Source organism: Vigna unguiculata, chromosome 3, assembly GCF_004118075.2.
Source record: "Vigna unguiculata cultivar IT97K-499-35 chromosome 3, ASM411807v1, whole genome shotgun sequence".
In the NCBI taxonomy this organism is placed as follows: Eukaryota; Viridiplantae; Streptophyta; class Magnoliopsida; order Fabales; family Fabaceae; genus Vigna; species Vigna unguiculata.
This window is the reverse complement of record NC_040281.1, coordinates 14,816,185-14,831,742: the sequence shown is the minus strand read 5'-3', so window position 1 is coordinate 14,831,742 and position 15,558 is coordinate 14,816,185. Positions and strand designations below refer to the sequence as shown.

At 35.0% G+C, this 15,558-nt stretch overlaps 1 protein-coding gene across 1 annotated transcript; it reads left to right on the top strand.

Annotated features, from left to right (window-relative positions):
• The first annotated feature begins 13,123 nt into the window (after positions 1-13,123).
• LOC114177088 (sm-like protein LSM5) lies at positions 13,124-15,052 on the top strand. Its single transcript, XM_028062324.1, has 5 exons — positions 13,124-13,265; positions 13,410-13,471; positions 13,577-13,700; positions 14,545-14,617; positions 14,782-15,052. Exons 2-5 carry the CDS (start codon positions 13,438-13,440, stop codon positions 14,812-14,814), a joined length of 264 nt encoding a protein of 87 aa, XP_027918125.1. The 5' UTR covers positions 13,124-13,265; positions 13,410-13,437; the 3' UTR covers positions 14,815-15,052.
• Positions 15,053-15,558: the final 506 nt, after the last annotated feature.

Genomic DNA, 15,558 nt, shown 5'->3' with positions numbered 1-15,558 from the left:
TAAACTAATCTGTATTTAAAGTCTGTTTATGGCATGTGTTTTGTGCCTTAGCTTTCGTGTACAGTATATTTTGGATGACTGTAAAAAGTTAATTCTGATATGCTTCTGCCTTGGCTATATTTTATTATGATTATGCGGCTTTTTATTTATTAGATTTATCTATTACATGGGATGTCACATTTTTATGGTGTTAGAGCGTGGTTCCTTAGAGTTTGTAGGCTTGTGCTTTCTTAGCTTTCGTTGTGTTTTCTTGGTCATGTTTTAGCTAAGTTTTTGGTTTATTCCAGTTAGACTGATGGTTTATCCTATGTGAGCAGAGATATGGCACCTCCTCGTATAGCTCCTCTACCCCCTTAGGGCGATGTGCTAGATCTAGCTAGGGCAATTGAGGCTACGACTACAGCCCTAACCAAACAAAGTAATGCCATTATGCAGCAGCATGAGGCTTCGATGCAGCGCCAGGAGGCATCTCTTGAGTAGCAGCAATTAGTGATGCAGTTGATAGAGGTTATAAGGTTGGCTTCTGAAGCTACTCAAAGGTAACATATGGAGGCTCTCTAGTAGTTGGAGGAGAACATGGTTAGTGGTCCTGCCTACAGTCCTCAAGCTCCACCTCCACCCCTTGAATGGAGCTTGGAAGATTTCCTGAAGCATCAACCTGCCAAGTTTAATGGCAAGACAAGTCCTGACCTAGCATACTAATGGATGAAGGACATGGTAAGAGTTTGTGCATGTTGTATGACTCTAGAGTGACACACTCCTTTGTGTTAGAGTCTTGTGTGTAAAAGTTGGGTTTGCCAGTATGTGGGTTGGAGTTTGATCTTGTGGTATCTACTTCGGCATCAAGTTTGGTTAGGACATCATCTTTGTGTGCAAGATGTCTTGTGGAGGTTGAGAGGCTCATCTTTAAAGTTAACTTGATATGCCTACCTCTACAAGGGTTGGATGTGATCTTGGGAATGGATTGGTTATCTGCCAATCTTGTTCCCATCGCCTGTCAGGAGAAGAAATTATTGTTCTCCAACTCAGAGGAGCCCGAGTTGTTGTCTTCTTAGAGTGTGATGAAGGAGATCCAGGATGGTGTGCAATGCTTCATCATCTTTACTCATTTGGAGGTTGAGAAAGATGAAAGAATAATAGTGATTACTATGGTGTGGGAGTTCGAGGATGTGTTTCTTGAGGAAGTATTAGGGATACCTCCGAAGAGAGAGATGGATTCTGTTGACATGAGAAACCAAGGTGGTTTACTTCTTGAAGATTTGATGAAGATTGAATGAAGCTCTTTTGAACTATCTTGAAGCCATTACCATTGGAATGAAGCCTACATTGATGAAGGAAACGAGATTTGATGATATCCATGGTGATCAAGGTTGGAATGTGTGCTCCCCATGTAGTTACATCATTAAGAAAGTGTATTTATAGCTTGTAATTCATGTTGTAGACCTTAAAACATTAATTAGATGTAGTTTGGTCTTTATTGTGTTTTTGATCTGTTGAATGGTTTTTCAACAGGTTAAAATGTCTCTTTTAATCTATTAAATGGTTTTTCAACAGGTTAAAAGGTTGGCTGTAGTAGTCTTAAACTACAACAAATTCAATCAGTTGATTTAATTTTTAATCGATTAATTTCACTTAAGTCAAGTGAAATCAACCGATTGATTTGAAAATCAACCTGTTGAATTTTGTAACAGTTTGACTATAAAAGTTGTGATTTTCGAAAGAGAGTTCGGTTTTTTCATTTTAGAGCACGATTTGGTTCTAGAAACTTGTGGAAACTCTCTCCTTCGTGATCATAGGTGTTACAGCTGTTGAAGATTGATCTTGGATCAATTCTTGGAGCTTTTGGCTTGGTTTGAAGCTTGGAGAAAGTGGTTTGTGGTAGGCTAGGTTGTGCTACCACTGAGGTTTGATCTTTCTCAAGCTTTGTGTGTGTGCCTAGTGGTTTTCCAGGTCTGCAAGAGGGTTCTTGCTATGCTGGTGTGATTCTTGTGTGATTCAAGAGTCTTTTGTGTTGCTTTTGCATATTTTGGAAGTGTAAGGGTGGATACTTTGTAAAACTTTTGAAATAGTGCAAAGTCAAGCTAAGGTTGCCTTGACAAACTAAATGTAGCTCAGGTTTGAGTGAACCAATATAAAAATTCGTGGTGTCCTCTCTTCTCTAACCTTTCTCTTTTGCATTTTCATTTTAAAGTTTCATGAACTTGTGCTTTAATCATCTTTTTCATGTTCTTGCATGTTTTCATAACATCTGAAGCATTGAGCATGTTTGCATAATCACTTAGAACTGATCTTGATCATTCTTGAGCATTGTCTCTGGTTTAAAATTTAAATTCGCATTTATGCATTTTTCCCAGTATTTCAGTCAACTGTTTTTCAGTTTCAATCGATTGATTATACCAGATCAGAATCTGTTTAGTAAAATCAATCTGTTAACTCTGTTTTTGATCGATTGAAAGTGTATAGTTCAGTACTGTTTGCATCCTAACTTGGTGATCTATTTGATTCAATTAAAGGTGGTTTTTAGCTTGCAAAGATAGCCTAAATTTTTAACTAGCCAATTCAACCCCCCCCTTCTTGGCTTTTCAACCATTTCAAAACTAACAGAGTCCTCCATTGATTTAGTACCAGGAGCATGTCCAGTATCGATAGTTCCTTATCGTATGGCTCTAGGAGACTTGGTGGAGCTAAAGAAGCAAATATAGGAGTTGTTGGAGAAATAGTTTATCCAACCTAGTGCGTCGCTATAGGGAGCACCTATGTTGTTGGTGGGGAAGAAGGATTGTAGTTCAAGATTATGTGTGGGTTACAGGCAGTTGAACAAGCTGACTATCAAGAACAAGTATCCCATACTGAGGATAGATGATCTGATGGATCAGTTGCATGGGGCGTCGGTGTTTTCCAAGATTGATCTACGATCAGGGTATCACTAGATCTTAGTGAATGCAGAGGATGTCTAGAAGACAGCTTTCAGATCCTGATATGGGCATTATGAGTACGTGGTTATGCCATTTGGTGTGACCAATGCTCCAGCTTTGTTCATGGATTATATGAATAGGATATTTAGGCCATACTTAGATAAGTTTGTCTTGGTCTTTATAAACGACATACTCATCTATTATAGGACTTATGAGGAGCACACAGAGCATCTAAAGATAGTGCTTGGTATCTTGTGGAAGAAGCAGTTGTATGCCAAGCTGTCAAAGTGTGAGTTCTGAATTAAAGAAGTGCAGTTGTTGGAACACGTGATATTGGCGCAGGGAATTATTGTGGATCCAACTAAGGTGGAAGTTGTGATTAAGTGGGAATGTCCCAAGTCAGTAACGAAGATCAAGAGCTTTGTGGGTCTAGCTGACTACTATATGAGATTCATAGAGGGATTTTTCAAGATAGTGGTGCCACTGACACAACTCACCAGGAAGGACCAACTTTTGCTTGGACTGATAGATGTGAGGAAAGCTTTCGAGAGCTTAAGAAAAGGTTGACGAGTGTTCCGGTGTTGGTTATCTCTAATGTTGGTAAACCCTTTGAGGTTTATTGTGATGCCTCTCATTAGGGATTGGGTTGTGTGTTGATGCAAGAAAGGAAGGTGATGGTGTATGCTTCAAGGTAGCTTAAAGTTCATGAGAAGAATTACCCCACTTATGATCTAGAGTTGGCAGCAGCGGTGTTTACCTTGAAGATCTGGAGGCACTATCTTTATGGTGCACAATTCCATGTGTTTAACGATCACAAGAGCCTCAAGTACCTATTTGATCAGAAGGAGCTAAAAATGAGGCAGAGAAGGTGGATAGATTTCTTGAAGGATTATGACTTCGAACTTCTATATCACCCGAGGAAAGCAAATGTGGTAGCATATGCTTTGAGTAGGAAGTCGGTACATGTGGCACACCTCATGATCAAGGAGTTGGAGTTGCTTAAGAGGTTCAGAGATATGAAACTACAAGTTGAGTTAGAACTAGATTTCATTAGATGTAGTGGCCTAAATATATCTAGTGACTTTTTGAGCCTAATCAAATAAAGGCATTCTATAAATAGTAACTTGCAAAAGGTGAAAGAGTTACTTGGATTGGATCAAGCAAAAGAGTTTGCCTTGGGTAGTGATGGTGTGTTGAGGTTCAGAGGTAGAGTATGTGTACCAGAGGATGCTGAGGTGAGAAGTGTAAGATTCGAGAAATTTAAATAATTAAATAAATAAATATTTAATAAATGTGGGTAGTTGGAGCCTTTATGACATTTAATGCGAATTATTATGACATGAAAATGTACTAGCTTAAGTGGTTGAGAGTATTTGATTGTGTGAGAGGACTTAGGTTCGAGTCTTATGTATGTCAATTGTATGTTATTTTAATATGTGTTTTCTTTTAATGTTATTTGTGAATGTGCTTAGTGATAATGTAATCCTAAAATTATAGGAATTATCACGAAACATGAATTGGTTGAATTGGTTGTGGACTTTGTAATTGAATGGTTGTGGGTTCAAACCTTGTTAAGAATGGATTTAATTTTCTTTTTGCCAAAATTTCTTTTGGCATGGAGATGAAAAGGCAGAAAACCCTAGTTGCCAAGGGAGGTAGCCTAGTGGGCTGGGAAACAACCAATAATGGTCTTTGAATGGTCATTAACACCTAATTCAAAGGCATTTTCGTTTTCCCTATCATTAACAAGCATTTAGGCTTAGTTAATGGGCTAATTAGAAAGTTTTTGGTGAAGAAAGAGAGACAAACATGAAAGGGCAGAGGACAAACGAAATTGACAGTGGAAAAAGGGGGTCTGAAGGTGTTTTGAGTGGAATTGAGAAGAACATCAAGTGCATTGGGAGAAGGCCAAGGCTAGACTAGTGGTGGCACAAGAGAAGTCTTGGTTCTTCCAAATTGAGCAAGGATTAACAGGTTAGGGGAGTTCCTTTATATGTGTATATGATCTGTACTTATTTTCGTGTTATACTGTATCAATGTGATGCCTTTGTATGATAAAAATATTGTACCTCGCAGGTACAAAAACCTGGGGTTTTGGTCAGGTGTTGATGTACCGCCTAGCGGCACCTTGCTTATCGTCAGGCGATGACTGGTACAGAGGCATTTTCTATGTCTTGAATTGGCTTGTCATGAGAGAGATTTATGGGAGTGAATTGGAATAGAAATTAGGGCAATAAAACTGGAAGGAATAGGGCACATGAATTCATTATGATTAAGGCAATGTGAGAAGTAGGATGGTGTGCTATATTAGAAGTGACTTTGTAAGAAGTATTGAATCTGGATTGGTGGTCTAATTTGTTGGAGATAAGATGGAAAGATGTAGAATACTGATTAAGAAGTGTTGAGAATTTAGATGCCTTAATGTGGGAATTGGTGTCTTTTAATCTATAAGTGGAAGAATGGATATAAATGCTAAATAGAGGGGATAATTATATGTTACTTAAAGGCACTGAATTTATCGATTGGAATTGTGACCATAATTGGTGTTGTTGGGAAGTTACTTTTATAGTGTCAATTTGGAAGTAATTGGATAAACATGTGTTGTGGGTATATAAGATTGAAATATAAGAGATGTGATTATGTGTCTGGAGTTAGGCAATAATTTGAGGATATGTAACAAGGTATTAAGATGAATTGGATTAAATTATGGTATGTTTTAGGTGCTAAAAATAGTAGCTGGGGTGCTACTGATATAGCGCCTGGCGGCACAGGAGTGGCCGCTAGGCGATAGGTTATCAGGGATATTTCCTAGAACGCGTGGCGCCTAGCGGTAAGGAGTGACCTGCCAGGCAATAGACCCTAAGACAGTGCGTCGAGAAGAAGCCTGACGCCTGGCGACAATGGCGTTCCGCCTGGCGGTCTACGCAGGATTTTCACCTAGCAGGGCTTAGGCAACGCCAAGCAATAACACTGCAGGTAGTGGGTATTCTTGTATGCATTTATGTGCTATGATGTAAAACTTGGATCAGTTGATGTTGTGCCATGAGCGAGTAGGTTCATGGATGGTGATGAACACGTGATGATATGAGTGGGGAGGTTCATATCTTGATACTTTCGTGTGGGGATACAAGCAGGGAGGTTCGTATGTTTTGTGCTCACACTTGAGAGATGCTGCAAGGGAGAGATTCGTAGCTGGTGGATCACATGTGTTCGACTACGGACGGGGAGGTCCGTAGAGTTGGACTACGAGTGGGAAGGTTTGTAGAGACAGGACCACAAGCGGACAGGTTCGTGGAAGCATCATATATCTTAAGTCTATGGTCAATTAATTGTGTGACTTGCAAGTTGAAAAGCCTTGGAGTATTAAGGTCTTGACCAAGAACTAAATAGAATAAAATAGTTGGGTGTATATTGATTTTATTAACTTATATGTTAATTATTATGAGCTCACCCTTTTTGTTTGGATTTGGCGATGATCGTGTGACTTGTCACATGGGAGTAGATGATATTCCAGGTTATATTGTGGATGCATAGTGACAAAGAGAGGGTTAGTGTGGGACTCATGACTAGGGATTTCAATTATGTTTTTGTTTTAAATTGGTGGTTTATTGGAACTTGTAATACATTGATGAACTCGTTTGTTTAATTTTAAGCGATATGAATAATTTTTAAAATTTTCCTGCATTTAGGAATTAATAAAATTATGACATTAATTTTCAATCATTATTTATTTATTTTAATTAACTAATTTCCAGTAGGAACGTTACATAATGCACACATTCTTGAGTCGTTTGATGGTCATGTTCATATATCTAATAAAGTATATTTCTTGATTGACCCTTTTTATGCCCATAACTTTATCTAATATATTCTTATAATCATGATAAGTTTATCTAGAACATGTATATTAACTTTTTCTTTATCTGTTTCATCATAAATTTTGTTATCATAAGAACCTATTCAATCTCAGACTCGTTGATACACGAAATAGGGAATAAAAGATAAGATAGTGTAACAATAAAAAAAAACAAGTCTTTCTTCTCTGTCATTTTATTCAGCAGGTTGGACTTATAATGACCATGTTTACATTGGTTGGTTCACTAAAAGATGACACATTTCCCTATAATAATAGAAAATGATCATATTATGATAGAGTCCAATTAACCAAATTAGGATAAAATATAATATGAGAGCTTTCTAGGTTTAATGAATCTTCTAGTGGGCCTTGTGGAATTAGGCCCGCTATTAATTTCCCCATCCTTCAAAACAATCTTGCCCTCAAGACTTGGTCGTTATTGTGTAGGTTGTATGTGGTTGTTGATTTTTTTTTTTCAACTGGATTTTTGGTTGGGTGGTTTGAGAGGCACGTTAGAAGCAATTCATAAGAGGTATGAGGTAGGTGAGAGGTGTGTCGTGGTTTTTAAGGGGTTCTCACTTAAAGATGTGCATGTGGTAGGTGGGTTGCGTGGTATGGCATTTAATGGTTTTCCATATGTGGAAACTTGTGGGAGAAGGTGGATGAAACAATGCAATCTCAACTGTTTGAGTGGCCAACATGACTTCTAAAGGTAAGGAAAGAGAAATAAAAGGTTGGGAAAGAGATTTTTGGAGTGTCCAAAATATGAGTTAAGTGTTGGGTAAAATTTGTCTTGCTATCAAATGTCGAAAACAGGGTGGGTAGAGGGTTAGAAATGGGAGGAAAGCGAGGCTCTAGCGGATAATGAAAACAAAGGGGAGGCACAGGTCGATGGTAAGGTTTGAGGAGACAATTGTGCAAGACTGGGTGGACTAGGGAAATGTTTTGTCAATGTGCATGGTTATGAAAGAGAACGCAACCATTGATGTTGAAGTTGTGGTTTTGTTGAAAGTGGTTAATTGTGTTAGGTTCTGTTGAGGTGGCTTGTAACTCATGGGGTTCTATATATCAGAGGTGGTAGCATGTTGGTTAATGTATATTCTGGTGTGTCTTCTTCACTAATCAAAAGCAAAAAAACGATTAGAGATACAATTTTTGCCAGGAAAATACTTTTCATCACAATTGTAACAAACTCAACGACTCTTCTATCTTGGAGTTAGGATGAGGTAAGTTTTTTCATAGGAAAGGAGGATATGGGAGATAGATTTAGAATGGGGTGAGAATGAGGTTAGGGTTGGGATAAGAGACTTTGAGACGGTTGAGGAAGGATGTGTATGGTTTGTTTATAATGGAATTTGGAATCTGTAATTCTAGATTCCAAAGACAAATGAAGGCTATGTGAATCAAAGGATGGATCAAGTGATGGTGTTTGCATTGAGAAATTGGACAATAAGGTGGAGATAGTCTACTAAAGGTGGTCATGTTTAGTTTTTGGGTGGTTTATCGTTTATCTATGGCATTGTATAAGGCAGCAAAACGAGTTTCACTCTGGGCTAGGGTATTGTCAAATTGAGTTTAGAGGGAGTTTAATTTTTCCATGATAGTTTAAAGGGTTTCCTCCATTTCTTTGTTTGGTTTAGAAGGCATGGAGCTAGGTCAATGATAACATTAATTGATACATAGAATAAGGAATAAAAGATAAAACAGTGAAAAAAAAAACAATTATTTCTTCTTTGTCATTTTATTCAGTAGGCTGGTCTTATAAAGACCATGCCTACATTGGTTGAGACCATGTCTACATTGGTTGGGTTCACCAAAGGGTGACAATTATCCTTTATAATAACAGAAGAAAAAATCTTATGTTGATAGAGTCCAACTCACCAAATTAGGTTAAGATATAGTCTAAGAACTTTCTACATTTGATGATCCTTCTAGTGGGCCTTGTGGAATTAGGCCCATTATCACTTGTCCAATGGAGCTTTTTAACGTCTAATGCTAATAATCTTCCTTTTTTTATGATAACAAAACTATTATGAAACATGTTTTCTTACTTAAGTTGAAAGAATTATTGTTTTCTCTTAACATCGAAAACTTTTCTGATTAATTCATATTGATACCACTAGTTGATATTCTACTTGTTGATTTATGAGATTCAAACATGTATCAATATTCATTAGAGTTAATTAAAACAATAATTTTTCATAGAGTAAGCACATATAGATCCACAAATAAGTTATATAATATTGGTTATTCAATACTTGTTGATTAGTTCATTTATATCACTTGCCAATTACCATTTTTTAAGCCTTATTTTGTATTGTGAAGTCTTTTTTCTTATATGCTCCCTTACTTAAGCGTCTATACTCCCCTTCAATTGTATGTTTCTTTGTATTTCTCATTATGTCTACATGTTTGATTTCTATTTCTCCCATTTTTTGTCAATCAGCAAAGAGGTAAGGAGTAAAGGTAGAATATGAAAGCACATATATTGATTAAAATGATTTTTCATTGATAAGCTTGGATTACATAGGAAAAGATACAAATATAAATTGCAATTAAGATTGCAGAGGATGGGGAAACTAGATAAATATGAAGCACTTGGATTTTTCAATATATAATAGTGGTTTTCACTTATTATGCAATTACTATAGACATCTCTTTCATCCATTCTTGCTTCATCTCATTCATCTTCTCGGACAATGTAACATCTACAAGAGTCTTTACATCCTCTCAAGGAATTGGATTTCGAACTTCAAAAACTTCCTCTTAAGATGGATGGGGTTCAGTTTGAAGCACTTATTGTTCTTCCTCCATGAGGGTTATCTCTTCAGGACCTTCCTCTTATGGAATTTAGGGTTGCATAGCTTTCGATTTCATGCACATTAATACAATACACACAACTTTTCTATTTCCTTTAATCTAGATGTTTCATATTATAGTTTGTTATCGTATTTGTTATCGTATTTGTTATGAAGTAAGAGTTATTTGATAGTTGTTTGTAGTTGTTTCTCTTAACTTCATAATGACCTTTCATTCCCTTAGGTAGACTCTAAAGATATGAAACAACAACAAATGTTTTGTCCTTAAGAAACAATGTTGTCACATCGTTTAGAAAGAAAGTGTGAGCAGGGGTGATAATGGAGATTGTAGATTTCATATATTAAGTTGGAGTGACTGTGTCAAAGGATAAAGAGGGAGTTGGTGTGATAACATTTCATTCCATGCATCAAAAGTGTCTTCTAGAGTTATAATCTTTGAACCAATTTCTAATAGTTGATTGTAAGACCTGTATTCGTACTTGAGAGGAGTTCTTAGGCATTATCTTTCTTATTTTTCCTCAAATTCAGAGTAGGTAGTCTTAGGAGGACTAAATCTAGTACAACTTTTAGCATTGGAGAAGTCTCATACATGTGGAAATTAGCTATAACTTTTAAATCTAAGGGTATACTTAGATAGTCCATATAAAAAAGAAAATAGCTAGGGTATGTATAGACTACATGCCAGAATTTTAGCATTTTGTCAATGCTGTCTGAGTTGCCTATAATTAATCTATCTACTTTGGGTCTAAAGAAGGGTCTTATAAGACAAATGAGATTTTTATATGCATACCTTTTCCATGTTGGAGACGGAAGAGATACAATAACATCTTTAAGAAGATCGAAGTATTCTTAGGAAGGTTTGAAGTTTTCAAGATTAGGTCCAAGTTGGGTTGTTTGTTTTATTAATGGTATATGATTGATATACATGAGATGGTGGTTTGTAAGGTTTTGTACATGTGTCTTAGGTTTGTACATCGAGTTTTGGGATAAATCTAAGAGTGGTCAAATTATAAGCTTAAGGATAGGAGTTGTGCTTAGTGGTGGCCATGGTCTACCATTTATAAGTCTTTGACTAGGATGGACAGTGATTGTTTGTAATGGAATAATCAAGTTAAGAATATGATTATTTACAATTTTCATAAAGGTTAATTCATCTACAGATTAGTCAAAGCCAATTTTATAGGGAGAGTTAAGATAGTACTTTGTTCAGGACAATATTTACAGAAATTGTTTGCATAAAAGATGAAGGTGGACAAGACATATCTACAGATCACATGGGAGGTGAGAGTGCCTTTCAAGTTGTGCTTGATTTTCTTCTTCTTCTTCCAGGCAAAGAGCACCAAGTCATCATTAGATGAATTATCTTTCGCCTTTCTTTAAGTTTTGAGGGAATTGAGACCTTGGACAAATTCATCCATTTGGTAGGATTTTTAGAGGTTTCTTGCCAAGTAGTCTTTGAGAATGTTTCATCTGTTTCATCGGTCTTTTCAAGAGCAATTTCAATGTTAGAGGTCTTAGTGCTTTGTTTCCTTTGTTAGCTCTCCTTTTCTTGGATGAATATTTACTTTTCTGCAGCTCTTCTCTCTTCAATAGCTCTTTGGTTAAGGTATGAGCTTTTCCTTTAACCGGTTTGAAGCTTTCAAAAACTCCTTTGTGAGGAGTATTTTCATTTTCTTGCTTGTGGAGCCTTAACCTTTCCATATTTAGAGGTTCTAGGTTTATTCATTCTAGAGATGTTTAGTTGTATCATTTAAATGTCTGTCAATGACAATGGAAGTTGTTTCAGAGTGTGTTTGCACTTAATCATGATTTTGTTAAGTTCATCTTCCTTCATCTCATAGAATTTGACAAACACATTTTGAGTCCACAAAATCTTGTTCATTAGTATATGATGCTAGCTCCACCTCTTTTAAAATTTGTTTCATGGTTCTTATTAAGTTTAAATGAACAATGTGAGGTAGGTTGAATTGAATATCTGACATGAGATGGTAGATAATGAACTTTCCAAGTTCATTAATGTGACCTTTTTACACTTCTTTGGGAAGGAAAACTTTGTTGCGCACTTATTACCATATCTTTGCCATGGGAAAGAGGTCACGAGATGTGATTTTATTTGGAACATCCTCACTCTCAAAATCCCTCTCATATAACTTCTTCTTCGTTTCTTTGTCTTTGTACACCTTCTTCCACCCTGGGTAGTAGTGATTAGCTATTCTTTCAAACTCATAGCTTTTGAGAAAGCTTCAGGGTTCAAGGTGACTATAGTACCAAGAACGGTTGAGATAATGTTGATGTTTCCCCTGAACCTTGCGTTCTTCCAAAATTCTTTAACAATTTCAGGAAAGTTCTTCTGGGAGTCAGCAAAGTATCTTTTGATTATGCATTTCTCAAAGTTTTATATGAATGCTAACCCATAGACATCAAAGTTTGTAGGGTTGATGAAATGCTCAATCAACAAGTTGATTTCATTAGTTCTATCATAAGAGGAAGTGGATATCTCAAAAATATCAATGGAGTCAATGTAAGCCATTTCAGAGAAGGGGGAAAATGATTTTGGAGAGAGAACAAGTAGGTTTTTGTTTGAGATAAAATTGTAGAGAATGAGTGAGCAGAAAGAAATGACACGTGGAAGTGACAAGTGGAAATGACACATGGATATTTAAAAAAAATAAAAATATTATTAAAAAAAATTTAAAAAACCATGAAGTGACACGTGGAAGTCATTGTTTATGGTCGTTTATGATTTAAACGGTGTTAGTAAAAAATGACTCAATTAAACAAAATTGACGAAAATTTAGACCTATTTGAATACAAAACTAAAATTAGGACTTATTTGACAAAACTTGAGACCAAAAATATATTTTAACCTTAAAATTATTAGATACTTTTTAAGGATAATTTTTAAAATAAAAAATTGATTGAAATGTTTTATATTTTCTAAAATATGTAATTAATTAGTAATTTAAAAGAAGAATTTAGTTTTTGATATATAATATATACTTTCTGTAAAGCTAAGTAAAATATTTCTTAGATATTCTGGATGAATATATTTTTTTAATAACAACAAATTATATATTCTCTAAGATTTATTGATGAATGATAATTTATATTATATAGAAGATAAATTTTATATAATTTTTATTTATTAATCAGCTTACACGAGTATGATGAATTAAATAAATGATAACAAATACGTAAATACAAAATTCAAATATCATATATATCGTAGCTGTTTTAATATTTTTTTTAATTTAAAAAGATTGTAATTTTAATATATTTTTCAATGTTGTATATATTTTATATTTTATTCTAGTTCAATTGAATTTATATCTAATATATTCATATGAAGTATTGTAAAAAAAATAATTATATAAAAATATACAATAAGTGTAATGAAAATAACAAATTGACTTAAAGTTATGAATTTTTAAAATTCAAAAATAAAAACCGCAAAGTACATCCATTGATAGAATCTAAATGATAATATTAGATAGATGAAGATATAAAAAGATGGATTAAAATCTCAATTTAACGTAAATAATATTAAAGCTAAAAGCTTATAAATACGAGTCAATAGATTGAAAGTAAACAGTGTCATCACCTCAACGCTACTGTTAGGGCAATCTCTTATCTCTGTATCACGCAGCTACTACGTCTTCGCTTATCCCCACAAAGGTTTTAACTTCGCTTCTCTCGTTTTCACATACCAATTCAATTTCATCCAAAAGGGTTCCTAATAAATCCTTATTTTTTCAATATTTGGTTAGGGTTTAATACAAATTCGCAATTTTCATATTTAATTGTGTGTACCGTCCGCAGGTTTTGAGAAATTCGGCGTTGATATTCCATGGCCAACAATCCGTCACAGCTTCTCCCATCAGGTTAGTGATTTCATAATTTTGTTAGAAAGTTTGTTGGTAATGAGTAGATGCAATGTAGCATTGAAAGGTGTTTAAAAGTGTATGATTTGTGGTGGAAAATTGCAGAGTTGATTGATCGGTGTATAGGATCAAAAATTTGGGTGATAATGAAGGGTGACAAGGAGCTTGTTGGTACTCTTAGGGGCTTTGATGTTTATGTCAACATGGTACTTGAAGATGTTACCGAATAGTAAGTCATACCCTTTGCTGCATGTTTTTCTTCTGTTTTTATTTTGTATGTATTTGCTTGTTTATCTGTAGATTATGTGTTTATTGGGTAGGAAGGGGGCATTGGTAAAATGCAACAGAATACAACTCAGTAGTAACACTTACAATCCGGTATTGGGTTTTTACTCTGGAGGAAACTTCCTTAGGTGCTGGGTGGTTTTGGTTCTTAAACTTTCTGGGATGAAATTGTTTTATAGATGAGTATGATCCCCTTTGCTTTTTAAAATATCCTTCTAATTGGAGTTGTATTTATGTTGTCATATTTCGATAGTTCATGGTTCTGAACATTTTTGAAGAAAGTGTATATATCTCTACTTTGAATTGGTGTGATGTTGCAACCATAATGTTACTGGTTCAGAAATTATTGTATCTTCATTTTACATTTGTCTTTTTGGAGTGCCATTTACAAAATCGTTTTGGCAGTTTTATAACCATGAAGTTACTGAGAAATGTATTGGCTGCAAATACAATGATTTTAACCTGGAGTATGATTGAGTTTTTTTTTTTTTCCTTCGTCAGTTTCTTATATTGTATTTCTGCTCTTGTCGAACATAGCTAAATAAACCTTATTTAGCTTTCCCAATGTGGTCTTTCTTTTTGGTTTTAGAAGCCTAAAATACTTGCTGTAAGTTTGTTGAAGTAAATTTCGTACATTTGTAAGTGTAAATTTGTTCTGAGTAAATTTACCCTGGCATGATTTGTATCTGCTTTCGATTCTGTGATTCGTATGTTTATGTTTGCACACACATGCATAATCGTTAGGCATGTAATTGATTTGGTTTGTTGCTTTCATATTCAAACAACAGCGAGATCACGTCTGAAGGGAGACGGATAACCAAGCTTGATCAGATTTTACTCAATGGAAACAACATTGCCATTGTAAGTTGATATTCAATTACTTTTCGTTTACTTGAAATCTTTGGAGTATTAACAAAACATTTGATTTGGCAACTGTAGAAAGTGTCGACAATAATTTAAGGTTCAGTTTTTCCTCGCAAGTGTTATCCTGATACTTAACAAATCATTATCTGGCTTTAATGCAGTTGGTCCCTGGTGGTTCACCTGAGTCTGAATGAAGAATGTTACTTGATTGCAAACATTAACTCTGCAATGTTGCTCTAGGCATATAATTCCTAAATTTTAACGAGGATTCTTAGACCACTAGGTTTTTACTTGCAGAAGTTTGGTTTTAAGATACATGGTTGTAATGTTATGGCTATTCAACTTTTACCCCCATGTTAAACTGTGGATTGTCTATTGTAACAAGTAATGCTACTGATTATGACCATTAATTATGCGCGTTTATATTTCTTTTCCCTCTTCCGTTACTCGCTTTCACTCTCTAGATAAACTGATAGACTCAATTGGACTCCTTTTTATCATTTTCTGAATAATATACAGAATAATAGTTATTTTTTTAATATAAAATTTAGTCAATACGAAACTTGCTGTGAAAGAAAAAAAGTGCAATTAACCACTTGAAATTTGTTAATGGTAATATGATGAATTGACATAACTATTAGGATATCTTATATTTAGATGGTGTAAACTTTCTTTCATTAACAAGATTAGTCCTCTTATTGAGTTATAAAGTATAATGTTCTTGTTTCAAAAACAAATCTCATAACTATCGGGACAACATTATACTTCCTAAGACTTACATGAGTTTTGTGGTTGCATCTAACTGTAACAACTTACTGGAGCATTCCATCCTAAAATTACAAAAGGTTTGTGGGATCAGATCCTTTCGTGACCCTTGAGAGGACACGTCGAATCCATAATTAGAGAAACTGTGTATGTAAACATGACCAACTTCAATG